General features: G+C 36.2%; 1 protein-coding gene across 1 annotated transcript in view; it reads right to left on the minus strand.

Moving 5' to 3' along the window:
• The window catches only part of BLTP1 (bridge-like lipid transfer protein family member 1), a 116,076-nt gene that overhangs the window by 40,915 nt on the left and 47,236 nt on the right, over positions 1-27,925 (minus strand). Inside the window, exons 28-50 of the mRNA XM_010177285.1 lie at positions 27,220-27,290; positions 26,576-26,749; positions 26,137-26,257; positions 25,114-25,260; positions 24,615-24,742; positions 23,985-24,187; positions 21,856-22,053; positions 20,961-21,172; positions 20,459-20,610; positions 19,406-19,556; positions 18,136-18,288; positions 16,617-16,857; positions 14,766-14,914; positions 12,467-12,686; positions 11,410-11,568; positions 9,290-9,465; positions 8,559-8,734; positions 7,220-7,926; positions 6,182-6,421; positions 5,644-5,737; positions 4,146-4,196; positions 407-613; positions 16-254 (exon numbers count right to left, since the gene is read on the minus strand). Coding sequence (XP_010175587.1) covers positions 16-254; positions 407-613; positions 4,146-4,196; positions 5,644-5,737; positions 6,182-6,421; positions 7,220-7,926; positions 8,559-8,734; positions 9,290-9,465; positions 11,410-11,568; positions 12,467-12,686; positions 14,766-14,914; positions 16,617-16,857; positions 18,136-18,288; positions 19,406-19,556; positions 20,459-20,610; positions 20,961-21,172; positions 21,856-22,053; positions 23,985-24,187; positions 24,615-24,742; positions 25,114-25,260; positions 26,137-26,257; positions 26,576-26,749; positions 27,220-27,290 — 4,369 coding nt within the window. The remainder of the gene's footprint in view (positions 1-15; positions 255-406; positions 614-4,145; positions 4,197-5,643; positions 5,738-6,181; positions 6,422-7,219; positions 7,927-8,558; positions 8,735-9,289; positions 9,466-11,409; positions 11,569-12,466; positions 12,687-14,765; positions 14,915-16,616; positions 16,858-18,135; positions 18,289-19,405; positions 19,557-20,458; positions 20,611-20,960; positions 21,173-21,855; positions 22,054-23,984; positions 24,188-24,614; positions 24,743-25,113; positions 25,261-26,136; positions 26,258-26,575; positions 26,750-27,219; positions 27,291-27,925) is intronic.

Raw genomic sequence — 27,925 nt, forward strand, 5'->3', positions numbered from 1 at the left:
TCAGGGAACTGTTACCTGTCATTCCGTGACTCCTCATTCTTCCCATCTTATATTCTGCCTTCAGAGAGGGTAAGAGTGCTGCTCCAATAGCTATACCATCTATCATGGCACTGAATTTAAGAACTATAGGCTTCTTTTCTAAACCTTCTGGCAGCTGTGGAAATTCATTTGTTTCAACAGGTGTTTGATTAATGCTTGTTGGAGTCTTTTCAGAGGGCAAAGGAGTCGCAACATCTTCTTTGGGAGGCTGGGGCCTATTTAGCAAGACAAAGATCAGACAATACTTTTGGTTATTCTAACGTTATATACGACTTGTCTGACTCTCCTACATATGTTCAAAGTAGCACAAGCCCATAAACAGATGTCAGGCAGCAGCATTCAGAAGCGCTGTGCAAGCAGCACTTACGCAGTTGATGGCTGCCTGATGAGATCTGAAATCTGCTTGGAGAGCTGGTGGGAACTGCGCACCATCATGCTGTGCAGCGTGGCAGGGTGCTGAGGAATGTTGATGCTGATGGCTCCAACTTTGACCACAGCAGCATTGTTTGTTTTCAACCCTCTCTGGGCACTATACAGAGCCTGGGATTTGGCAATACTGCATTTCACGACAGTTCTAACAGAAAAAGAAATAGGATTTATTTGCACGTCTTTCAAAAAGTTAAGTTTTATGTTAAAATGGGTTTTTAAGTGTTAGTTGAATTTTAAAGTATTCATATAAGTGATTTCACTTATAAACTACATACACATTCCTTTTCTTTCACTTTACACACACAGATGCACTACATGCCACAAACAACTACACTACATTTAAAAGAACTACAAGTCATGCATTGCAAAAATACCTGTTAAACTGTGATTCTTGCATAATGTAAGATCACTTGAGTTTATAGACACTAAGCTGCACATACACAGACAAAGTTTCACACATGGAAACAAACAAGAGCCTTCCTTTTCAACTCCTTTTCATGAATAATCTTGAATCATCCTTTTCATAAGACTTAGTGAAATCTGATTTTAGCTTCCAAAAAGGTCAATAGAGGAAATACTCACTTAGCAATAAATACATAGCAAGTGAGAAATGGGTTTGTGAATAGCCAACATTTAATTGATATACACTAGTCCAAAATATGAAGTCTAAACTTTATTTTAATATTAAGGAGGATATGGTTCACAATGGTTACCCAAGATGAGAATACAACTGCACAAAGCTGACAGCTTTTGATGACAGAATGAAATTTTGGCATATCAGAATTCACTAAGCTCCTATTAAAAAAGATAAACAGTGAAACATACTAATGTTTCTCATCTAAGGTCAATTACTGGAGGGTTACCCAATGTAAGTATGTTATGTAGCCAGCACAGAATATTACAGCCTCAAAGATAAAGACATATCACTGTGAAGATGCCATACATCAGCTAAAATGTCTAAAAAATAAACTCTATGAAATTGCAACATTCAACAAAAGATTCTCAAATATTAAATTTCAAGGAGTATAACTACAATATTTTTGTACCATGATTTAAATTGTTCTATAGACAGTTTGGTTTCATGGCAAAAGCTACAATATTCTATGAATTCTACTCCCAAAATAGTGCTTCTTCTGTGAAGCCCTAACATGGGAGTCCTTATTCTGATGTTAAAATATCAGCTAGCCCAAAACATCCCAGGTGTGGAAATAAAATTAAAAAAATAATAGAAAAGAGACATCATCCTTCTGCTTATAATGCAGAAATACACAGCGTTGTAATGCAACCACAAGCCTACCAACAGCAGATTAATTTACTAAAGCTCTAGAAACACTTTCAGATATTCACAGCTACGTAAGAGCTACAGGCGACCTAAAGTGGTTATAGATTTATAATTTAGGGTAGACTGTCAAGTAGCAACAATTTCACAACATTTGAAGAATTTACACAAATAAGAAGCAGCAAACAAATCTTAATTCACAAGTATTTCCAGAAAAACATTATACAAATCAACATTACTTAAGAAAAGTGCAGACTTACTTTAATTCACATCTTTAAAAGACAAAACCCCACAATTATTTCTCTCTTGATGCCTGCTTATTTGCTACTCTCTTCCTGCTACCATTCTGACTGAACTATTGTGAAGTCAATCAAGAATACATTTTTTCCCCCCATCTATAACACAAAATACTACTAGATGCATCACAAGAAGAACTTTTAAATTAAGGGAAGTTGCAAGATCTCTTCCTGACCTGTACCAGACAGACAGTCTAGTCTTAACCTATCTTTGTGTAGAAGTGAGAAGTAAATGCAGCTGAAGTCTGTACTGAATTTATAATCAATTCTGAACATTCTGAACAGGAGAACTGATACCATTTTAAGCACTTCCTTAATGAAAAAAAAATAATTACACCAATATAGCTGTTGCAGGAGAATCAGATTTCAGCAAGATTAACTGTTCCTCTCTGTTAAGGCATTTCCACATTTAATGCAATGAATGAATTTCACTGTCTCGTCTGGTCTACAAAAAAGCCTATTTCCATGACAGAATGAAATGCAGAACAACTGTATGGCTATACATTTATTTGGAATGAGCACTGTACATTATATACCTGCAGTTTGCTTACCTAGGTGACATGCCTAGAACAGATCTGGTTGAATATTATTAAAATAATTAATCAATATTTAAGTTATGTACCTGTAATGCATTCAGAAGTAATTCTATGTTCTCGCATCAATTCTGTAAATACTCATTCTCCAGACAAACTTGTGAAAAAAGTCTTTGTCCTACTACAGAACTGGCTACAAGGCCACCACTCAATCTAACACAAGTTTTGGGGATGTTAGAAAAAGAGGAGTAAAAACGTCAGCAGGACGCTCAAAACACACACAAGAACTACCACACTGAGTCAGATGAAAATCTGGGGCATGAACAAAATGATCCTTCCCTTAATTCCAGCCATCAGGGGTTTACTTTTTGAGCTAGAGGCTCATGACTCACCACCAGACCTATTCTATGTGGATTTGTCCGACCCTTTTACCCATTTATACTTGTGCTGACCACATCACATGGCAATTAATTCAACTGTTCAGTGATGCACTATGAAAAAATGTACTTTCTTCTGCTGGTTTAATGCTTCTACCAGATAAAAAGGAACAAAAAAAAAAAAAAAGATTATTTTCTTTACATCACTTGCAGTTTGACAGTCCATCACCCCTCCTTCCTACCATCTATAAGGGCATTTTAAAGTTAATCCCGTATTATCACAACACTGAATATACACAAAGGTTGTAACAAAGAGCAGTTGTACTAAGTCCTTCTAAAAGATATGCACTGATGGTCTAAAGAAGCAAAAGAAACCCATGCTCAGAATATGACTTTTCAACAACAACAACAACAAAAGCCTCACACTTTTTGGCTACATAAGTTTTCTTCTCAGAGTACTGCAGGGTCATTGTGTAACAGGACATCTACGTTGCCAGCCTACCACTTCCCACCTTGACCATTACTCCACTGAGACCCTCCGGACATTAGAATCAGGAAGTAAGAAAGCAACCACAAAGAAACCATTGCATCTTTTGTGAGAGAAAAGACCTACATTCGCACATATGGATTTGGGGGACATGAAGAGAGTCATCTTCCTTAGCAGATGCACAGGCATAGTTTTAAGGAAAACATTTTGTGTTAAGCATAACCTGATCAACATACTTAGTAAATAAACCCAGCACAGAAGTAAATAAAGTCAAAAGGAATGATCCTTTTCATGCTGAAATCACAACAGGTGCTATCACTCCAAGCACAGCAGCTCCTTACCAAGTTCAAAGCAAATGTAACCTGTCTATTCCTTTAATTTATCAGCATTATTTCACCTCATTAAACTAAGCACAGAAGCAGATCTAAAGAACTTACCAGCCAGTGAAACCATTCTAGCATTAGAGTGGTGACCACACAGTGTAATATCTGTCCCTAAATCTAGATTGTTAACATTCACAAGGGGGGTTTTTTTGACAGATATTTAGCAGGCTACATTAAAAGCTTATCTAGGTAATATTAGATGTTAAAGTAAAATTAATTCAAGCAACATCTGCCTACACAATCACACACAGTAGGAATGCAGCCATTAGCTACACAACACAGAGTTAATTGCAAGACTATTAAACATAATAATATGACATACAGAAACTCTTGTTTGGCTGTGCTTGTAGGAGATGTAGGAAAATCCTCCAGTCTACAGATGAAGATTGAAGAGAAAGCAAGAAAAACAAAAACAAAGCAAATAAAGAATAAACATTCATGCAAAATTAGTCAGTTAATTACTTGTAACCCACAATATGACACTTACTTTCAAATTTACCGAGTTGAAAGTTTTGGTTTTCTTAGGGTTTGCTGGTTTTGTTGTTGTTAAAGATTTATCATTATTTCCCCCCTTCCTTTTGTACCCTCCCTGTATGGAAGCTCAGTAAGATTATGATATAAAACAGACAGGAAGAACTTCAGTTGCCTTCAGAAACCCTATATGGCTGTCAGATTAGAACTTTTATTTACCCCTCTGAAACACGCTTATGGGAAGCAATTTTGCTGGTGATAATAAAATTCTGTGTGTTATAAGTTCTAGATAGCAAATTCCAAACTAAACAGTAATTAAAAGAAGAGAGAGACTCAAGTCACACTATTTAGCCCCTTTTCTACAACATTAATATTCTAAAACCAGATCACATACTGAGGGTTACCCAGATAACACTCAAACTGTGTGAAGGTGATCTATGTTACAAAGTTGTAGTTAACTGTTGTTTTAAAACTCAAATAGAAAGAAGTTCAGCTAGAAACAAAGAAAAATAATGCATGCTTTTTTTTAGTTTGTGAAACTAGGAAAAAAAAAAAAAAAAGCCCCCAAAAAGCTGATATGGATGCTGCGCGAGTCATCGAAGATGTTCATGCACAAAAAGTGATTCTCTCCCCTGCTCCTGGAGGAGAATGGATATTAGAACTGTAAAAATAACACAAAGAATCACGCATCATGGAAGTTCAAAAATAAATCTATTAAAGAAATAATATAAATCTTAAATGGGAATAATCAGCATCAGTAGGTTAAATACTCCCTAAAAATCTTGTATGGTTTGGTGGAACCTATAAGCTTCAAAAAGCAATTAGAAGCGTAAAAGAAACAATACACACAATGCGATAAAGTTTCTGTGTGTACACCACATGGAATAAAACTAGTGCAGAAAGCTCTGATCACATGAAATTTAATGTCTTTCTTTTTACAAGAGGACCTGTCACCTGTGATTTTTCAGTCAGGTCACTTACCCATTTACACTATGATCCTACAATCAGTTCTGAACTTACTCCTATCTTTTACTAGAAATAGAAAAGAACATGAATATTCACATTCATGTAACTATGCCTAAGACTTGTGGGGCTGGGTGCCCCAGACTGAAACCTGCTAATGCATTCACCATATTCCTTCTCAGCTTACTCAGATATTCCTTTCATAGAAAAGCCTCCTGTCAACAGGTACATGCAATTAGCTTTACAAGTCAAACTCAAGCCCGGTTGCCACCAAACTCTATGACATCAATGCTTCCTCTGTTTTAAGCCACATATCTTTACTGTCACATAACCAAATCCACTTCTATGCACTTGAACAATTTTAAATTGTCAGGTTTCATACTTACTGGATATTTGGGGTAATTCCCTCCAGTAGGACGATATTGACACCTCCTATGTGAGCAGTGGCACATGTCTCAGTCATCTTTTGATGCAGTACATCTTTTAAAAAAAATAAAATAAAATACTTAACAACATTTCATTCAGTAAAACACATCCAGGTATGCCTACAGCTTTCAAAAATATAGTAGTAGGAAAATAAGTGAAAAATTAGAGCTTTAGCAGTCATATTAAGTAATATCAAATTTAAATTGTGACAAGAAGAAAGCTTTTGAAAATGAAAGGAATGACTATCTTCTAAAAGAATTTACTTCACAGCATGTACTGAAAATCTTGCATCCTTTTAAAATCCTTCAGCATCCTAGTAAGTTTTTAAAAGAACTTGTTAAACGTTATTAAACACTCCACACACAGATACAATGTACATTTATTTACAAACATATTACATATTTGCATACATATGCAGTGGTATAAGTGTGCACACACACATAAACATGTAAAGCTGCTGTTGAATTTAATTACAGAGAACCTTTCAGCTTCTCCCACCTTTCATTTTTTCTTTCAGGGTGAAACTGCCATGGATTCTCTTCAGTTCAGATTCCATTGTTAGACCACCAATGTCTGCCTCCAGGTGGGTTCGGTTCACCATGCCTATTCCAAAGACAATGAGAGTCACATGCTGTGGCTCCGATGTCACCAGGCTGCGCTTCCTCTGCGTGTCTCTGCCATTATCCTGTTCGTTCTCAAATACCACTCTACAAGCTGGTTCGGTTGGGCTTCGGACACCTACAAAAATACAAAGGAGTTACTTAAGGATATTTTACAATAAATCCTTGACAAAGCTGATTTATATTTGTATTTGAAACCAAGGATCGCGTATCTTGCACATCAAGTGAACTCTTTAGGCAAATTATCTGGGCCTCGCTTATTCCACTTTAATAACATTACGACTGAACCAAATCCAAGACACAATGGGGACTGTGATCCCATCACAGTGATGGGATTTCATTATTATTCACAGATATATTCTCATGTATGCTATATAAATATTCATATTTATGTGATTCTATTGTTATAAAATAAAAATGCTCTGACAGTTTCCAATTGTCCTGTTTCTTTTTTGATCATTTCACAGCCAAAGTTTCTTATAATTTTAGTTTTGCACAAGCAAGTTTTCCTTTCCATTAGTCACTTGAAAACAAAATAGCACGTAGGGAAGAACAAACTCAATCCACCCTGTAACAATTAACCAGAAAAGTTAACACAGTCCCACAGCCAGCGCAAATCCAGATAACCAGAGACACACAAGCATTATCAAGGGACTGAATTTAAAACTAATCAATTAACACATATTTGACTACAACTAGGACTGAAAAAGTCAAAGGGTACTATAAAGCCAGGAAAATAATTTTTTTTCTTTTGTAGACCATCTTGGTGAACTAATTACAAGCTTCTCCCCTCCGTCCTCACCACTTGCCTCTCTGATCCAAGTTAAGATGAGGCAGGCAACTTTCAAAACACCTTAAGAATACATCTGAGCAAAAACAAGCACTCTCAACTATTTGGCTTCATGAATGGGTTTACCTGTTGGCCCGAAAGTTTCAGAAGACTTTTCTAAAATCCCAGTTGGATCAGAAATGAGTGAATAGAAGTTCAATAGTTTATACATATTTTGCCAGCACTCAGCAGAAGGTTCGCTCTGTTCTGACACAGTAATAGAGTCAGAGTCATCCATATGAATAGTCATGTGGTCAACTACATCTTTTGAACCTTTCCTGGATACTTTAGAAGTTCTTCTTTCTGACCTCCCCAAGGAATTCTTGTTTCGAGACTCTTTTTTATTGTTCTCATTGTTTGTCCGTTTGTTCTTGGTGTTGTTCACCCTGTTACCTCCATTGAGACTTCCTCGAGAGCTTCGGCTGAAATCAGATGAACGGAAGTCTCTGTGTTTGCGGGTTTTAAAAGTAGGTGTCGGAGAAGCCGATCCAGCTGTGTATCTGCTAAGTTTGATGTCTGTCTGTGTGGCTTTGATGTCATCAATCATTGTACTGAACTGATGAATGAGACGAACCAGTGCCATATCTACATGCTGGCTTATGGACTGGCAAGAAATGGTAAAATTACAGTGAAAAGTATTATAATAGCGCTTATTCAAATCGTGAAAAGAAAGGGCATTGGTGGAGTTATGAGGTGTGCACATGGATTTCTCCATTACAACAGCGCTAATACTGAACGTTTCTAACATCAAAGCTGGTTTGAATTCAAGAGGAGGAAGATTGACAGCTCCTTGCCTAAGGAAAAAAAAAAAAAGGTTTAAGTTACTACTTCGTTTCTTTTTATGGGAGTTAAATACTTTTTTACACAGTGGTACATCTAATTTACTGAAACCAGCCTTTTATTTCCCTTAGGATATCATCTTCTTACCATAGTTCTAAATATCAAAAATGAACTTTTATACTTTCAGATTGTGTGCTACTAACAAAGTAATCACTCAGTTCTATGTAGACTTAGTTCAGCATGCAATCTTTCCATCATAACCTAAAGCTTTGCCCAAAATCAGTGGTGGGGAGATTCAGCATTTACACCAAAAGTAACAACTTCATTTACAGGATTAATTACAAAACAGCATTTAAAAACCTCTAAAATTTTCCCCACTATTATTCCCACCAGCTCTCCCTTCCCCAATCTCCAGTGTTCACATGTAGCTGAGGTGTAAATGTTTAAAAAGTTTCTAAACCATTCCATTGCAATATAAAAAAAAAAAATAAATATTCTAACAGGAAGAGAAAACAGGTAAGATTAAAAGAATAAAGGATTGTTCCTTATTCTATGGAATTGCTTTGGAATTCTATGTCTTCACATGCAAAACCTAATTTCTGTTCTTTTAACCAGTATACATATTTTCAAATACTTCACAACTTACCTTCGTGCTCGTTTGCTTTTTCTTTCCTTTGCTGTATCTGAATCAACAATATCTGCTCTTAGACAATCCAAAGTTCCCGAGAAGGAAAGGTACTCTCCAAAGTACATTCTGTAGCAAAGCGGCATTGCGTCCTGAGACTGAATTCCCGTGTAACTCAGAAGGGGTTTGAAAACAACCTACAAAACAAAACCCACTGATGTACTTTTTGTTGTCTAGACTATTCCTATATTATTTCTCCATCATGTGTTGATCTACAATATTCCCAATGCCAGCTACATAATATAGAACATTTTTAAGTTTCATTGACAGTCCTGCAAAACAGAAAAGAAGGTGGATAAAAAGGAGAAGCTTCATGGACTTTTTGAGTAAAAAGGTTGACTACACAGCAAGCTAGCACTGAATGCTTAGCTATGGGAGCAAGGTTTCTTTCTGCATGTTCCTGCCAGTAAAAAGTACTCTGGAGAACTAGCCTACTCTCATAAATGCTCCAAGATGTTCTTTGAAGTTATAAACCAATGCTCTATTAATGACCATTCATAAAGTTTGGTATGGGTCACCTCAGAGGTTTCTTGAGCCTTTTGTTTTTGCATAGGGATGCATAAGAAACATACACAAAAACAATATAAAGTTTTCATAGTTTTCAGATTTTTTTTTTTTATTTTTTTTTTTTTAAAGTAATAACGACTTTTTCCCCTACAGAGCTCCAAAATATATCAGCAAACCACCCCTACCTGTGCATCTGCTAGCTGGACAGCAGGAAATCCCTGGTTACCCTCTTCTACACCTGCAATGTCATCCTGACTGGTGCTGTGCTGCGAGTGCGTGCCATCCAGAGTGTTCTGGTCACTAGACAAAACTGTGTTGAAGTCTGAAGCAGAAGGTATTGTAGGAAGATTGGGTGCCACACCTGAAAAATAAATACTCATGGAACACTAACACCACAGCAAATTTTAACACCACCAACTCCATTAATTCAGCAAGGTTACTTATATACAAACACATGCCATAAACATAGAAAGTCAGAGTCCTAATCAGGTCTATAACCTCACAAAAGTGGCATTCAGGATAAAGAAACAGTCTGCTGTTGCTGAAAATGCCAATAAATAGAGCTGGTCCAACTCGTATTTGGAAAGCACAAAAACATTTCCTGCTTTTTGCTCTCCTTCCAAAGGCCTTTTGTCTGTATTGCATTTTATAGGGCACTTAACTCCAGTTCAAACTGAAATAGTTTACAGGCTGAGTAGAGTATACCATCAACAAAACAGCAAAGATTATTCACAGTTGCAGAGAACTTGCTTTAGCTTTCAATGTGCTCTAAGCTTCTGGCTTTTATTAGTCCCAATGCAAGATCCACCAATGAGATCTCTATAGATTAGTCTCTAGGCAAATATGCTCTTCATAGAAATGACTATGGACAGTCACTTCCCTGCAGTTGCTCTATTCATGAACAATCAGACTTGCAGCACAAGAGCAGAGCCACGCTGAATCACCTGCATCTTGTCTCTGGACTGTACTCAACCTCCAAGAGACAGAGCTGCTCTGCCAATGTAAATTATTCCTGATTCTTCAAAACTTAAGCTTACAGCACATATCAGAGAGCCACGACTACACGCCCCCACAGAAAAATGGTTTGGATAGATCTGTGTCAGAGTTAAAATCACTAAAGCCTGATTTCAGGAATGTGAGCTTGTGAACAAACTGTTACTGTTTCAGCTGATAAAAATACAGCTATTGTGAAAATAAAAAAATAAAATAAAAAATAAAAAAAAGAAAGTTATACTTCTACCCTATGATTCTTTTTGCAGAGAAACACATTCCATTTTACAGAGGAGCCGCACCATTAAGTAATATGTACAGCACTAAGATGTTTTGTAGGATCAGACCATTTGTTCAGTATTAAAACCAAATTAAAACAACTCATTATCACCCCCACCTGAAAGAGGGGAGGTTTAGATTAGATATTAGGAAGAAGTTCTTCACTGTGAGGGTGGTGAGACACTGGAATAGGTTGCCCAGAGAAGCTGTGGCTGCCCCCTCCCTGGAAGTGTTCAAGGCCAGGCTGGATGAGGCTTTGAGCAACCTGGTCTAGTGGAAGGTGTCCCTGCTGATGGCAGGGGGGTTGGAACTGGATGAGCTTTAAGGTCCCTTCCAACCCAAACCATTCTGTGATTCTATGATTCTATAAGATTAATAATTGCAGTTGAAAGGCTGTTAACAGAAGAAGCAAACAAATGTAGTGTTACAAATTTGTATGTTTCATAGCAAATACAAACATACAAATCTGAGGATCATGAATGATGACCAGTTTACAAGAATAATAAATAAGTTGCAATAAGCTGTTACATATCTGTTTCTTCAATACACTTAAGACTTGCAGTAATGTATATTTTCTTTTCACCCTTTCCTTACACCAGCTGCCCACTTCCCATCCCTAAAGAACAACCTACCCTCAAAACACATCTTTATGTTTAGCCTCAAAATTAAACTGAGAAAGAGCAAGGATTCCAATGTACTAAATCTTCATTACGAAAACAAACTAAAAATCCAAGGAACTCCGCAAATAAGGATGATTTTATGGCTTAGCTTTTTGCAGCTACACATAGTTTTGGAAGCTACTTTTACAGTTCCCAATGTAAGAAAAAGCTAAATTTTTGGAGGCAGGGTGAGGGAAATGGAAATGACAGTTTTGTTTAAATCCCATTTGTTCATTTTCTGGTTTGCTGAGAAGTCCCACAAGTAGTAGTTACACCTGTTGAACGTAAGTCACTCCATTACTTTCAGAAAGAACGTGGTAAACACAGGAACAGCCAACCCAGAATAATCTCATACATTCAGCTGTAATTAGCAATACCTGTTGGAAGACTATTGTGCCCAGATTTGGTGGCTGGGCTTTCTTGTACTACACTTCCTCTGTTGCCCACAGCATTGGACATCCAGTTATAGAAACTCACAGAAGATGGTTCAGACAGCAACGGATGTTCAGACAACATGTCTGTGGCCACAGTATTTCCTACACAGATAAATCAGAAGCTTTAGCAGTTGTTACATCAAAGTCAGCAAAACCCAGGAATGCAGCATAATTTTACTAACAATACATATTTACTATTAAAGTAAGCTTAATCCTCAGAGGTTTATTCCAGTAAATTATGTGTCAAGCAGCACTACAGGTGCTACCATAGAACTTAATACTAGGATACTAATGGATGTTGCACTACAAGCGTCTTCGTATTTGTTCATCTCTATCGTTAGAGGAAAGGAGTCATTAAGAAACCAAAATACCTTTTTTTCTGAATAATATTTCATTCCCTGATAGCAAAGGAGAGAGGTTTTAGAAAAAATGTAGTACCAAACTTAATTGCTTTTCTTTATATCAATTACAACAATGCCCTCTAAACAATAACATAGAACATAAAAATTTCAATGTATATATTTCAAACTTCTACAAAACACATTTGTTCAAAAGACCATTACTAAAAACCTGCAAATTATTATACACAAAGTTACTGCAGTATTCGTTTTAGTCCACTTTTTGAGTTGGCCAAAGAAAAATGACAAATACAGAATGATCACTTCATTTCCTTAATTCATTCAAAAAGACTCACTTAAGTAATTTCGTATTATACTCAAAAAGTAGTAAGGCTAAGTAAAAGGAAAATATTTTATTAATTTTGTTGTCATTTGTTACCCAGCCTGGTGTACTCACTCTTTGCTTCTAGGTAATGGTATGCAGTGATGGCTAGGTACTGCTACTGAAAACTATGACTCTTATTCTGGGGAAGGGAAGGGGGAGGTGGGATCTTAAACAGAAATGATAACTCATAGTGAAAAAATAGTACCTTTTCTAAATCATTAAAATAAAAATCAATCCTCCCCTCCCCTCCTTTCCGCTTACTTATGCTACATCATACCTGTTCTTGTTAAAGAACTACTTTTAACTGCAGTTGTACTTCTTTGAGGAGTCCCTTCCAAAAGATTATGCAGGCTAGGAAAACTCCCAGTGAGATAGCTGAGCAGACTCTCTTTTCTTGGACTTTCTTTGACTGCTGTTCCAGAGCGGCCAACGTGCACTGGTGAATCTGTAGCTGTATCTCCACTGGTGTAACTTAAGGAGTGATACGGATGTATACCCTTGTGGAGAAAACAAAGAAACCAATGAAGTACTGTGTAAACTGCAAAAAGGAAGCAACATTCGGTCTGAATATGAGATCAGAAGACAATAACGACAAACTTCTTGTTCCTGCAAACTTTGGGACAAGTAGCACTTTTTTGGGGCAGGTTATACACCACACAGGTATTGTGTGTAAAGATGCTATTGAATTTTCAAGTATTAAAATAATTTTATGTGTAAAATCGGTTTAAAAAGCCAAACAAGCAATAAATGAAGTTGCAGCTGTATAGGATACACCTAAAGGAACAGCAGTTGCAGGATGAACAGTATATACCACTGAATATAAGCCTAATCTGTATTTGGTCTTTGTCTGAAGACCAAATCCTTTCCATCTCTTGTATAACAGCAAATGCAGCCTCTGGGGAAGGTGAAGAAATGAAGTTGGGGACTTCTGCCATCAAGAGAAAGGCTCCTGGTCCACCTAAAGGCTTAGAACTATGAAACAGGTTCTCTGCCCTCAAAGCTGAAGAAGAGACAGATGTGCTTTCAAGGAAAGCCTCTGGGCCACTTAATCCTAAACCATCCAAGGCCACCAGTAGGGTGTAGTAAGAGATAGTAGCTGGTGACTACCTGCTACTGGGGAAAATTGCACCAGTATGTGCTGGGGTCTGATCAGCTAGAAACCAGCTTTGCAGAGAGGGATGTGGGGGTCCTGGTAGACACCAAGTTGAATGTGAGGCAGTAATGTGACCTTGCTGGGCTCCATTAGACAGCAAGTTGCCAGCAAGTCAAGAGAGGTGATCCTACCCCGCTACTCAGCACTGGTGAGGCCACACTTGAGAGTACTATGTCCAGTTGCAGGCTCCTCAGTACAAGAGAGAAACGCTGGGGAGAGTCCAACAAAAGGCCGCTAAGATGATGAAGGGACCAGAGCATCTCTCCTATGAGGAAAGGCTGAGACAGCTGGGACTGTTCAGCCTGGAGAAGAGAAGGCTCAAGGGAAATCTTACTAATGGATGTAAATACAGGAAAGGAGAATGTAAAGACGATGGAGTCAGGCTCTTCCCAGCGGTGCCCAATGACAAGACAAGAGGCAACGGGCACAAACTGAAACACGATGTAAATACAGGAAAGGAGAATGTAAAGACGATGGAGTCAGGCTCTTCCCAGCGGTGCCCAATGACAAGACAAGAGGCAACGGGCACAAACTGAAACACAGGAGTTTCCTCCTGAATAGCAGGAAACACTTTTTTTTACTGTGAGGGTGACTGAGCCCTGTCACAAGTTATGGAGTTTCCATCCTTGGAGATATTCAAAAGCCATCTGGATCTAACCCTAGGCAACTGGCTCTAGGTGGCCCTGCTTGAGCAGAGGTGTTGGACATGATGACATACAGAGGTCCCTTTCAACCTCAATCATTCTGTGAAAAACCACAGCTAAAAAGCAATCAGAACAAGCCACCAAGCTGCCTAACATACACACAGGAGACATCAAATTACTTTAAAAATATTTTTAAATACCCACAAAAAAATAGCTCCACCAACAAAACCCCAACAAACAAACAAACAAAAAGAACAACCCACCCAAACCAACACACAAAACCAAAACAAACCCCTCAAAACCCACAAATGTTCACACACTTTCTGTTCATAAAGTAGAGATAAAAATAAAATTTTGAGGTTTTCTGAACAATTTGTGGAATAAAAAAAACCACAAGAATTTTAACAGAAGTTATTGGAGAGCTCTGCCAATCTTACATTTTGTATAATGACAGTTAAATCCTAATTTTTGCTTCCAGAAACAGATTAAAAGCCAGATAAGTTAATGTGCATCCTTAAATGATGCACATATATACTGTTTTTAAGCACTGCTCTTGGCTCTGAAGTTAATTGGCAAGAAAAACAAACAGATGTAGAATATAGGCCACCTGATTGAGCATCACTTTTACAAAGCAAGGAGCATACCTTCCACGTGTTACAGTTAGAGGTAGTTAAAGTTACTTTTTAGACAACTAATTATTCCTCTGCAGTCTACAGAATTGCTTCTAAACAGGCCACCTACAAACCACTTTCCCCTCATGCATGGCACTAAACACTTACCTTTATTTTCAGAACAGAATCACTGTGAGTGTGAGTCTTGGATAATTTCCTCATGATCTCAGCACCAGTTACAGGCCCAGAAGAGCCACCAGCAGGTGGGGGGCGATTAGCTGTTCCTTCTAGGAGCATTGTATGCTCACTCACAGTAGCTGCAACCAAGCAAATGTATTTTTTTCTCATTTTTATAGATATGGAGAAACAAGATTATCTATTACTAGGTACATTGATTCACAAGCAGACATGAACTTCCACATTCTGACACACAGCTGTCTAGGGAATTCAAGGGAATTTTAAGACAAATAAGAAAACCTCAGACATGGCCCTGCAGGATTTTGTTTAATAATCCAAGTACAAATCTTTTTGTCTTAAAGTCAAACAACTGTTGATTCATGCTACGGACCAAAAGGAAGTTGCCAATTTCACTTTCTTTTGCTGACTCTGGCACAGTTGATTATTTTTTTAATTAAAATGCTTACATTTGCATTGGTTCCATCTATAAGTAAATCTATACAAGGCAGCAAAATTTCCACTTCAAAAATTCTTGGAAAAATACACACAGGGAAAAAAATTAAGATATTTCACTGGTTCTAATATTCTGTTTCTGCTCAACCAAAGCAGATATTTTAGAGGAGGGGCAAAAGTTTTTCTCATGCTGTATGATTACATACAAGTTTCACACAAACATCCTTGGTTTTGCTGTCTTTAAGCTGACAACTGCTGCCTGGTTTTTAACCAAAAGCAGATTCTGCTCCTGATTTTTTTTTAAATTATTTTTTCCTCAATGTTACATAATTCTCACTTGAGAAAAGAAAAGCATGAACATTGTATTCCTGAGAGCAGTAACACTGTATATAGATGCTACAGTCACAAAAAAAACCTAAGTCAACTCAAGACAGCAAAAAAGACTACTCCAACAATATATATTTATTTATGCCCTTGTTTAAGTCAGTTCTATATCAAATAGAAAGCTAAATCACTAGCTTCTGTTAAATTGGCAATGTGTAAGCTGACAACAGAAATCTACCACATGTGAAGCAACAAAAATGAGGAAAAAAAAAACTTTCAGGAAAATATACCTACACAAAGAACAAATAAGAAGGTAGGTTTGAAGCTATTCCTGGAAGAGTTGATAGAACTGCATGTTACAATTCTTAACTAAGGTCAGAATCTGCACAAGATCCTAATTGCAAGCTAGAAAATAATTAAGTTGATGTCTTTTGTGCAGTAAATAACAAGGTAAAGCACGTGAAGAAATAGAAGTAATCTGCTTTGTTTTTCCCCAAACAATTAAGAATGATTATAAAACTATAGTTATAGTGTGTGTGTGTGCATGTGTATATACACACACACAAATATATATATATATATATATGCCTTTCAGTACCTGAAGGGGGCCTATGAGAAGGAGGACAGACTTTTTAGCAGAGCCTGTAGCAATACAGGCTCTGGGGCAGCAATACAGGACAAGGGGCAATGGTTTTAATCTAAAAGTGGGGAGATTCAAAAATAGGTATAAGGAAGAAATTTTTCACAATGAGGTGGTGAAACACTGGCACATGTTGCCCAGAGAGGTGGTAGATGCCCCCTCCCTAGAAACATTCAAGATCAGGTTGGATGGGGGTCTGAGCAACCTGCTCTAGTTGAAGATGTCCCTGCCCACTGCAGGGGCATTGGACTAGATGACCTTGAAAGGTCCTTTCCAACCCAAATCACTCTGTGATTCTGATTGTCAGCAGCTGCTTCAAAATGAAGATGATTCCAAAAAAGCAGCTTGATGATTTTAAAATAGAAGAAGATAATATACTCAAATATTAAAACTACAGAAGATACAAATGCTCTGAGAGGAGCTACCTGCATCAAACTCAAACTCTGCTCCATCAGCACTTGTGTCACTATGAAGACCTCCTCCGTTGTCTAATCCGAGTCCATCCTCATGCTCGTGGCAGGCATTTGACTGTAATTTCACTGGCTGAGCTGGTCTGTGTAAGCTGACTCCTTTAAAAGCTGGGGTCACCACAATGAACTTCATCCATTGCCTTGCTAAGGCAACTAGACCTTTCTTTAAGGTTACTAAGGCAGGAAGGCCATCACTCTTAAAAAAAAAAAAAAGAAGGAAAAACAAAAATTAAAAATGCATATCACAGCATTTTAAAGTAAACTGGGGAAAAAAAAAAAAAAACCAAAGTCAGAACTCCCTTAAATCTTGGTGCTCAAGAGGCTTATGACAGAAACATGCTGGCACCACAACACGCATTCAGATATAAGAAGCCATAGTGCTAACAGGTAAAAATTATAGCTTCATTAAACACAGTAAATACAATCATTTGCATGACCTGAGGATCTAGCCCAAGGGGACAAAAATAAACAGGAAACAGGTTTATTAAATATGAAACTAGAAGTACTTCAGTAACTATAGAGCTCTAAACTATGGACTAGAATTCACAACAGCACTAGATCAAGTGTAGAAACAGAATTGAAATTAAAAACATGAATTTTTTTTTCCATTGTTGGTAAGTGGTATTTTAAAAACATAAATTTGAGGCAAAGAACAGGGATTGTTTTGATTACACCACTGATTTGTGCTAAAGGAAAAAAAAAAAAAGCTTCTTATTTTGACCACAAATCACACAGTGCTATTTCTGCCACAAATCGTGCTATTTCTGATCACTGGGCTCTCAGTTGAATATGTTGAAAAATGTAGTGTTTAAATTGGACATCCATGAAATTAGATTATGAAAATTACACAAAATCAGGAACAAACACTCCTCCTTATGCCCAATATTTTGTTCAAACAATTATCTACCGCTACAATCCACACATTTACATTCTAAAGCCAGCAAGAAAAAAGATTAGTTTCTTAAGCCTTAAAGTTTCAACAATTCTAGCTCTTTTCTTAAACTGTCTACATTATCCAAGTATTGCCAAAAGGCATGAAAACTAGTTCTGAAGGAGAGAATTTGGAATAAGCTAATCAGTACACACACTTGCCTTAATAATTGAAATTTATTCAGTTTTAAAACTACAGGTACAAATTTTAGTACTTTACTGCTATCTTTAAGAAATATGATTAAAAGGCCATTAACTATTTTAAAGACATGCCTTGTTGGTTTACGGTTTCTCATGTATTTACTAATAAAATAGCTTGATAAAAATTATGCATATACACAGGCCACAACAAAAAACAGTGTATCTGAAAGAAAATTAAATGAGAGAAACCACATCTACTTATCTATTCAAGGATATATATAAGTTTGGGTTATATTTTCTTGTTTGTTTGTTTTCCTTGAACTGTTACCTAATTTAAGGCATTAGAATTGGTACATCTGGAACTAAGACACTGAGTTATGTTCATTTTTACAGGGTAACTCACCATGGTGGCATCCTCAATAATGGAGTAATTTGCTTGATGAAGGTAATGGTGCAATATATTACAGAGTAAACAAGAAGGATTTTCTTGCAAGAAACGAGCCACTTTGGTAAGCCTGTTGTACTTGCTTCTCAGAGGAAAGTGCACACTTTTATTCTAGATTAAAATGTAACAATTTTTCACATATGAACATATTTGCAAACAGAACATGTACACGAACTACAAGGTTTCACCTATGATATCACAAACTTCTAACCCCATTTCGAACTTCTCCAACACAGATTTGCCACAGGGATGCATACCTTATTTTAAATAGTCTATGTGAAAAATCATACTTGATGCTTATTTGTTTAGATAAAGTAATAAAAAAGGCGGCTAGATTCCTAATTCTGCAATTACAAAATTGCAGACTTTGTAAAATTACCTCTGGGCTAATAGAGATATATGCACAGCTAGCTGATTTTCAAAGAAACTGTTTATTCTTAGTTAAAGGAAATCTAGGCACTTTTCTAATTTGATTTAATGCTAGAAAAAGGGTAGGAAAAGAAATAGGAAGGGAGGTAGCAATAAGAGCCTGCTGGTAAGGATGAGTTTTGAGTACAGCAGAAAACTAGCCTGACACTAAGCTCATTGATCTTACAATAGAAGAGGATCTCAACAACGGCTATCACCTCAAAATCTTCCCACTAGATGGAGCTCAGTAAGTGAGCAGCAGAAAACTGCCTACACACAAGAAAGCTCCTTAGGAAATCACAGTAACACCCAATATGTCATAAAAGCTCTACCAATCCCAGTTTTCAACAAAATATATGTCTATCTTGTCTTTCTTGTTAGAACACTTCACCCTCACTATCTTTGTCATCCCTTCCTCTAATAAGCGGGTCCAATAAATACAATAATTCAATACACTGCAGAAGCACAGAAATCCACATTTTCTCACTTCCATATTTCATAAAACATACAAGATGCTACAGCCATATTTCTTACTCTTCCCTTTCAAAAGGCAGAATCTCCAGTTATTTTAAACTGGAGATGCAGTCCTGTAAGAAGCACAAGACTTCCTTGCTAGTCACAGCTGAATTTTTTTCCAGTGAAGTTCAGATTGTGAACAAAAGCACAGGTAGTGAGTTCTTGTGACCAGTTCTGGATGTAAAGGCTCATAAAAGGTGTTATAAGTTAGTCAGTGAAAATATTTAGAATCCCAAACAAATATATGTAACAGATTACACCGCTCTGTTCTGATATGCCTATTGATTTTATAAAGGTTATTCACCTCTAAAGCTTCTGTCATAATACAACCCATAACAGCACAGATTCGAAGGGTTCCTTCAGTTTCTAGTTTATTTAATGACGATTTCACTTGATCAATGGGAACAAGCCACGCACCAACTGCAGGTGTTGCAGTACTCAGGAGATTCAGCTGCCTATTGAAAAAAAATAAAAATAATTAGGCATTCACCTTCAGTAGCAGCAATTAGCAAGATTTCCTAATGCTAGTGTGAACAACATTCAAATAGGAGAAAAATGACAAAAAAGTGTTACAAAGTAACAAACACAGACTTATTGCCCAGAAAATGAAAACTGGTATAAAGTACCTAAGGTAGGTTTTAACTTGCTCACACACTCATGATTCCATCCACTCCCGCTACCACTATTCCCTCTTCTTCCCATTTGTATTCCCCACTGAAATCCTACAGTTTGAAATTCTCACCACTGACAATCCCATGTTAACTGTTACACATTACATCATGAAGGACTTCTGCTGAGGGGCTGAGGCAAGTACATTAGGAAAGCCACAAAGAGTATTTTCTCATTTATAGCTCTATACTGAGCTTAAATTACTGACAGATAGGAATATTTGGCTTGATCTACAAACACAACATGAAAAACTATGTTAGAAAGATTTACCTTGAACTTTATAATACAATGGCAGTAAAATCATGGGTTAAGCATCAGGTTGAACACCAAAAGCACTAAGTGGTTCTCTTCTCTAGCATCTCTCCTACTCAAAACAAATACCCTCCCCTACCTTTCTCCTTCATACATTTCAGTTTCACTGCAAGTTTTTTGTTGTTTCTTTTCTGAAATCTTTCTTTTCTTCTTTTAATCATATCTAACCAAAAATTTGCTAGTAACACTTCCATATAAATGACAACAACAAAAAATTGAAGCAAGGGTTACTGTGATATATGTAAAAGTCCAAAATTTACATTTCCACAGAAGCTTCAAAAATTATTGAAATTACATTCAGAATCTACCAAATACAACTGCAGTTTAACAAAGTGGAATCAACATTTTCTTTCTTTTAAATCAGGTAAAATTATACCTTGAAAATATATGGGCTGGAGAGCGCACATTGGTAGGGGCTGCAAAACTAAACCAGATTTCTTTGATTGTTAACTTCATGCTGCAAGAGTCAGGGGGAGGTGGCAGCAAGGGTATATCTTTTTTTAGATCATCAGATTCAACCCCTTCATCCTTAAAAAAGGAAACACAAAGTCAAAAGTGAAATTGTTTTCCAAAGTGGTTACACTGAAAGGCACTAACATACCACACTGTTCACTGCTCATAAGAAATAGTTTCACATGCATTTAGGCAAAGAAAAATAAACTAATGTTGTCCACCAACCCTCCCAAGACAATATCAAGAGACTTAGCAGAAAGCTGAAAGTTTAGTGCGCAAGCAGACAGTATGAATGCAGTTGTCACAACAAGACGTGTTAAATTGCCAATTTTTTTTATTATGAATGTTAATCACTTTAAGAAAAAAAAAAAAACCAAAACAACTAACACTACAAGACCAATCATGTCTACACAGTATGTACATACCTGCTCATCTGAAACTGAATTTCCATTAATATCTGAAGAGGGACTTATTCTATCACAAGGAAGGTTATCGTCAGACACATCAGTATTATAACCACTACCAGTTGGAGAATCTGAAGAGTTATTTGATGCAAGCAATCCACCTCTCTCTGTATCTCTCGATTTACCCATGACTCCAAATGTATTATACAATACTGCTCCAGATTGTCTTCCTCCTGTGAAAGCACACATACCAAGACTGTAAATGTTTGCCATGCATAAGTTGCATCCCATAGAAAAGATCTGCCCTTAAGAGCAGAAATCCATGATTTTGGTTAAACAAGATGCATTACCATTTTACACAACAATTTATCGCTACAATTTTTATACAACAATTTAACAGCTAGTTGCAGAGCTTCTGATAGTTTGTTCCAAGTAGATGAAGAATACTCACATAAAGACTATTTTTAAACACTATTCCCTGGAAAGAATAACTTGGATGAGAGAAAATACATATATACTGCTTGTTTCGGTTTGGGTTTTTTTTCTGAAGCTAGTTTTTCCTTCCCAAAGCAAAAATCTGGCTCTATATACAGACACTTCTTGTGGATACGATTGCAAGGTCAGGATTTAAGTTATCAGTGAAAGTATCCATTTCTACCTTCACTTTAAGTTCAGAAACTGCTGAAACCAGTTTATACGGAATTATTTCATATGCTATTACAAGTGGTATAGAATACTGAAAGTTCCTTTATTGTACAATCTACTATGTGATATAATTTGTTTACAACAGACATGTACTATTTAGTATCACCTATATTCAGCAATTTCTAATCAAATAATTGCTAAACTAGAAGCCCTAACAGCATTGTTAGCAGTTTCATAAAACAAAATAATATAAAGCCTATCTAAGCTTTACCTTTTATAGTTAAATTTTCAATTCCACACTCAAACATTATCCAACCCCACTTCTCTTGACTAGGACCAATTCGAGTTACATCTGGAACAGCTTGTTGATCTGTTTCATCCACAAAAGCAAACTCATCCAACTCTTCCAAAGTAAAAAGAACTTTTGATTTCCCAAAAGGAATAGCTGTTATTGCACAAGTTCCAATATCTGTGAAAAGAAACATATTTACCACTTCGTTACAAAATGAAAAAAAAACTTTTACATCTTCAAACAGCTCTCTGAAGTTTAGAGAGGAGGGGGGGAGAAGAAAAAAAAGATAAAATTGAAGCATGAGCAGGAAAAAGGAAGCACAGAAAGAGGAAGAAAAACCTTGCACCCGGTACGTTAATATGGGTGAGGTAATTTTTAAGTTTGGAAAAAAACAAGGAGTGAGCAACACAAAGTTAAAGCTTCAAGACATTCCCAATCCTAACACATCTGCCTCCTTCATCTTCTTGTAGTCATGGTTCCAAAGAGGTGTACAAAGAAGCTCTTCAGATTTTTATCTGAAACTGGCAATTGGCCTGAAATTACTTTACCAAAAAAGCCATTCCTGATAAATACCTAAGGTTTAGTAGCAACAAATGACAGTGATACTGACAGTGATCTTGGATAAAATGTTTTAGTAGAAATGCATCTGGCATTAACTATAGCATACTTGAAGGATATTTAGAAATAAAGTTCTAATTTTAATTCAGAGACTGTTTCTTGGTTGGAAACATGTCTGTATTGGGAGGATGTAAACCACTAAATCTCACTGATTCCTAAGAAAATACAGACTCAAGCAGTTTTGAATTCATTATGATCTTTGCTGTCTAAGATCCAGAAGGTTACTCTGCCACCTTGATTTTTTTGATGTTAGGACATAGCTCAAATATAAATCCTTCCTTCTAGTGGTACTTCTGACAGAACATTTTAAATAATTTTTATACCTATTGCCTATTAACTCACACACAGAGCTCAAGGTCAAATATCTGAGGAAAAGAACTACACTGAGTCAATTTATATCCCTTCCAATCCTCACTCTCTGCACCCCACTTAAAACTGCCATCACTTCAGAAGTACACATGAAGTGCTAAGATCCCTAGAAAGACATTTCTCAAACCTTTCGAATAGAGGATGAGTTCTCATGGTTAGAATTCAAAAATTACTTGGCCTTCTGAATGTCTGCAGCATCCCTAACACACAACACTACTGCTAAGATTCTACCCATAACTAAGTAAAAATTGAAGTTAACCATTTTAATGTTGTCTTATTCCTTTTGTTTTCCTCCAACTTCATTTGCTCGCTCACTTTGCACAGAGGTGAATGGTTTTGTAAGGGATTTATGTTTGGTTTTGTTTGTTTGTGCTTTTTGTTTGTTTATTGTGTAGTTTTTAATCATACTTGCTTCACAGAGCACTTCCTCATGTCCTAAGGATTTCTGTATTTTATGGGACAAATTAAAACATAGCACTAACTGGGTATAGATTCCATCAAAACTGAATCTGTTTTAACAAAAACTGCCTCTACTTGGGAGTTATAGCAGCCAAATTTAATTCATAGCCTCTTGAAGGAATTTCCTTAACACCAGCAAGAAGGAAGACAATAGGGTAGATCTCATTTTCAGTTTTATAGTTGCTATAGTTAAAAATCTACACCTTGTCATGCTGAAATTGCCAGTACAACAGGCACATTATACCTATCTTGAAATAGTTAGAAAATAGTAAGAAAGTAAATAAGCATAATTCATTCCCTGCATCAGGTGACATTAAATGGTAGCTGAAAAGAGATCAACTGGGAGGAAGGGAGCCCAGGCCTGAAGTTTTACCAGTGCATGTAAATATTCACAATGCAAGCCATCTGCCACACAAACTGCTTAGAAGTTAGTCTTGATAGTTGTCAACTCTGCCTACTTTAAATTCAGCACTTAAGTAGAATAACAGAAAATAATTCAGAGTAATTATCCTAAACTCCTTTTTAGTGTCTGCAAAATCTCCAGGTTCAAGTGTCTTTATCTGTGTTGATAAAGAACCACAAACAACCTACAAGATCAAGGTCAACTATAACCACGTGCTTCTATGAAAATTGGCATTTCCACAATTTAAAAAAACACTTACCTGTTGTATCAAGGCCTCTAAGTTGTCCGTGAACACGGTGGATGTTCAGTTTCGCAGCAATTTCTTTTCCTTTTTCTGCTCCAGCATTGGATCTCAGTGAGCCAGAAGACTGAGGCTGCATTTTACTGGTTTGGATGTAACGATCAAATGTGACAGAATTCCTCCCAGTTTCTGCATTGTTTGAAGTCTCCTCAACTATACCCCTTTGAATACAAGGGAGAACAAACAATTAAGCAAACCTCAGATAGACAAATTTCATTTGATTACTCTTGTTTAAAATTTTAAATGACATTGGCACAGCAGTGTTAAAAAAGAATGCTTTGTAAGATAGAAGATACATACACTTTGATAGAGAAATACTAAAAAAATTAATTTTATCCTGCATGATATATAAGCAAGAAAGAGTTAAAACTAAAGTTCCAAAATTCTTCTGTAAGGGTTCCTCCACTTCTTAAAAGAAAATGCAATTCTAATTAATTTATAGAACACAGAAGACACATTTTATTGCTTAACTCAGTTATGACAACTTTTTCAAATACTCTTCAAGACTGCAAAAAATTGGCATCACTGTAAGTCTTTTGACTAACTTAACAAGAAAGAACCACAAATAGTGATACGTATCATTCTTACCTATTCATACGAACTTGCGTAGCAATTCTATCAAAACACAAAGCTACTAATGAAACATGAGTCACGGTTTTGCCAGAAGAAACCCCTGGGGATTCATCAACAGATGCTTGTAGTAAACACAGGTTCACCTGTATGAAAAATTCCCCCAAAGAGTAAAGAAATTTAGATAAACATGTTACATTAAGTATACATCACTGATTTCTGATCCAATATTGTCTTATACTTCTCCATAAAATGAAAAAAATAAAACTATCACACCTAGAAAATGTAAAAACCTTTTAAAGACATGGCAGTGACCCCTATTAGTGGTTGTTATTTAACTTACACACCTGCCATAATAAAATTGAACAGCTCTAAAAGAGTCCATCCCATTCAAAACATTAGTTATGCAGCACAAATACACAGCTTCACTTAAGCTTTTGGGGAACTAATGGGGATACAAAATAAGGGTTATTTGTAAGGCACATGCCTACTAGTAAGCTAAACAAGAACTTGTTACCTTTGGTACAGTAACGTTGGCCTGAAGACCTTTAATTGTCACATTATCTTGCTTAAGTGAGAGATTGGTCTGTGCTGGTCCCTGGTTCGTTGTTCCTGTAGTGGTAGTGTCTATTTTTGTTCCTCTTATATCCTGCTTTGAAGATAACTTGAAGAGGAGAAAAAAATTATTTATTCTCACTGAAACTCACGGCTGCTAAGCTAAAGAGTAACAGGATAGTTTATTAGCACTGAAGCAGCAAGAGATTCTGCCTTTATTTAAAGCACAAAACCATGATTTCTAGAACAAGGACTGTAGCACTTAGAGATACAGTAGGTCTAGATCCATAAGGGTAGCAATGTCATTCTGCAATAAGCTGGAATGACCAGATTTCAGCTGAAAGTTTAGTTCTACATACGTAAGTTATATAGAACTACTTATTATGAAGTAAATAATCAGTGTCTGTTACACTGTGAAGTCTACGAAATCATAAAATATAGATATTGTCATTAATTTGGACAGAAAGAACACCTAATTCTGTAAAACTACCATATAATTACTTTCAAGCCAAATTAATTTTTTAAGGTATCAAATAAACTGCAAAAAAACTACATGCACTTTCACAGCTTAATTTGAGCCTTCCTCTACTTCACAGAGACTACATTCACATTATCCCTAACTACTGTAAGATAGTAAATGATGTATTGCTGATATAAATATAATACATAAGAATATCAGATATTGTAATTGCTAAGAACAAAGTGTATGATCTCATGCAAATTACTGTAGGTACTGATTAGACCATCCAAATCAGAAAAACTTCACTTCCTGTAAGAGAGATTTCTGGTCACTGAAAGACAGGATGCAACAGTTGATTATAAAACTGTGTGTATATTAGGCATAAGATAAAGGTAAATATGTATTCCAAATTCATATAGCATTTAGGTACTATATGTCAAAACACTGAATTCAATCAAAACTTTTTCTGTGTAAAATAGAGAAAAACAATATTCTTTCAAATCTTTTCTTGTTCCCTTTTCTTACATTTTCTGAGAAGCTCGTTTTGCTGTTCTGAACAGCATCTCGAAGAACTTTGCAATGCAGATCATCAACGATTGCTGCTGGATGTCGAGAGCTAGCACAATGCACCATTGCTTCTATATACCTGAGAGGAAACAAGCCCAAAACAGACCATTTAAAACTTCCAGTTTCACATGACACACCATCAATAGTTTTTAATTAAGACTACAGAGAAAAAAATTAAGCACTGACAAACATAAAGAGCACTTCCCAGATCAGCATAACATTCTTCTAGCTTCTTCACGGGAAATGCTGAATTACATTCACTGGGTACAAGGTTCTACTGTTCCATCAATCACATTATTCAATCCTTTTAAAGATTTGCTGAACAAAACAGCTTTGATTTTAGACAATTTTTAGCAGAAACAATTAACACTGCAGTAATAAAAGTAAAATCAGTTACCTATCCAGTGCCTCTGCTACAAGAGGAGTCAGAACTACATCTACAGTTCCTTTTACTTCCACGATTGCCGTTGTCCGTGTCTGGAAGACAGGGTGATCCAATGTCCATTCTTCTGTTATTGTTTCATCATCTGTATTTTCTGCAGATTTCTTTTCCAAAGGAGTATAAGGTGTACTAAACAAGTCAAATACATATTAATAATCTAGGTTTGTAAAAAAACCACAGAAGTGTCCTGGTATCATTTTAATTCTTAACAAAATGCATACAATGACAGGTTCTCTCTACTGCATAGCTTAAACATAATCCCAGGGCAAGGCTCTTCCCTAGATTCAAGTTCAGCTTTTGGCAATGTAATGGACACTTGGCCATAAGCACTTCCCAAATTAATTAAAATTAAGTTAAAATTCAGAAACTTGAAAACACACAAGTGAAATAATTTAATGCTTTCATGGGGTACTTTCTTTTTGACCAAAACCAAACATTTTGTAATAGAATACTCTGTTCTAAAACAGACCTGTACTGAAAACTGCTGCTACAAATCAAATTTTGGAAGGGCTAGCAAGAGCTAAAATATTTAACAAGAGTATTAGGAAAATTCTACTCTTAAAAAATATGCAGATAACGTTATGCAGTATTCAACTTACTTAGACGTTGGTCCTGTAAGCTGCATGCCTCTGTCCAGTAAGGAATTAGCTGTGAGACCCTGTTTAACAATCTAAGATAACAATGCAAAGAAATGTATTACATTCTTTCTATATATGAAAAAACAAACAAACCAACCAAGGAACCTTCAAATAAAGATTCTCCTTACATATTTTTTCTTAAAAGAATTCCTCATATGCAGATTCTCCAATATAGTATAAAGAAACTACTAGGTTTTTTTAATTACTTGAGAGATTAGATTACAAAGTTTTTACATAGATAGTGACTAATTGCTTTTTTTAAAAAAACAAAAACGTAAACTTCAAATACTAATGTACAAAAGGCTTTCAGGAACACAAAGCTTTTGCTGCAAAGTGATAACAAATTAAATTCCAGAGCTTAGACACCTATTTTCTATCAAGTTATTTCCATTATTTTTCATGTATTTAATTTCAGCTCCTTCCTTAAGCATGTATGCTCAGATGACATCCATCACGAGGCAGGGAAAAAAAAAAAAAAAGCCTAAACATTTACAAAAAGCACTTCTTGACTTTCAATTTTACCTTGAAATAAAGCATTTACTTTCCAGATTATACTTTATCAGTATTAAATGTACTGCTGCTGGAGTTCTGTGTAACACATTTTAAACAAAACTCACATAAATATCCTTCAGCTGCATATCATTCAACAGGCAGCATTTTTAAGAGC

This window comes from Antrostomus carolinensis, unplaced genomic scaffold (assembly GCF_000700745.2).
Source record: "Antrostomus carolinensis isolate BGI_N321 unplaced genomic scaffold, ASM70074v2 scaffold9371, whole genome shotgun sequence".
NCBI lineage: Eukaryota > Metazoa > Chordata > Aves > Caprimulgiformes > Caprimulgidae > Antrostomus > Antrostomus carolinensis.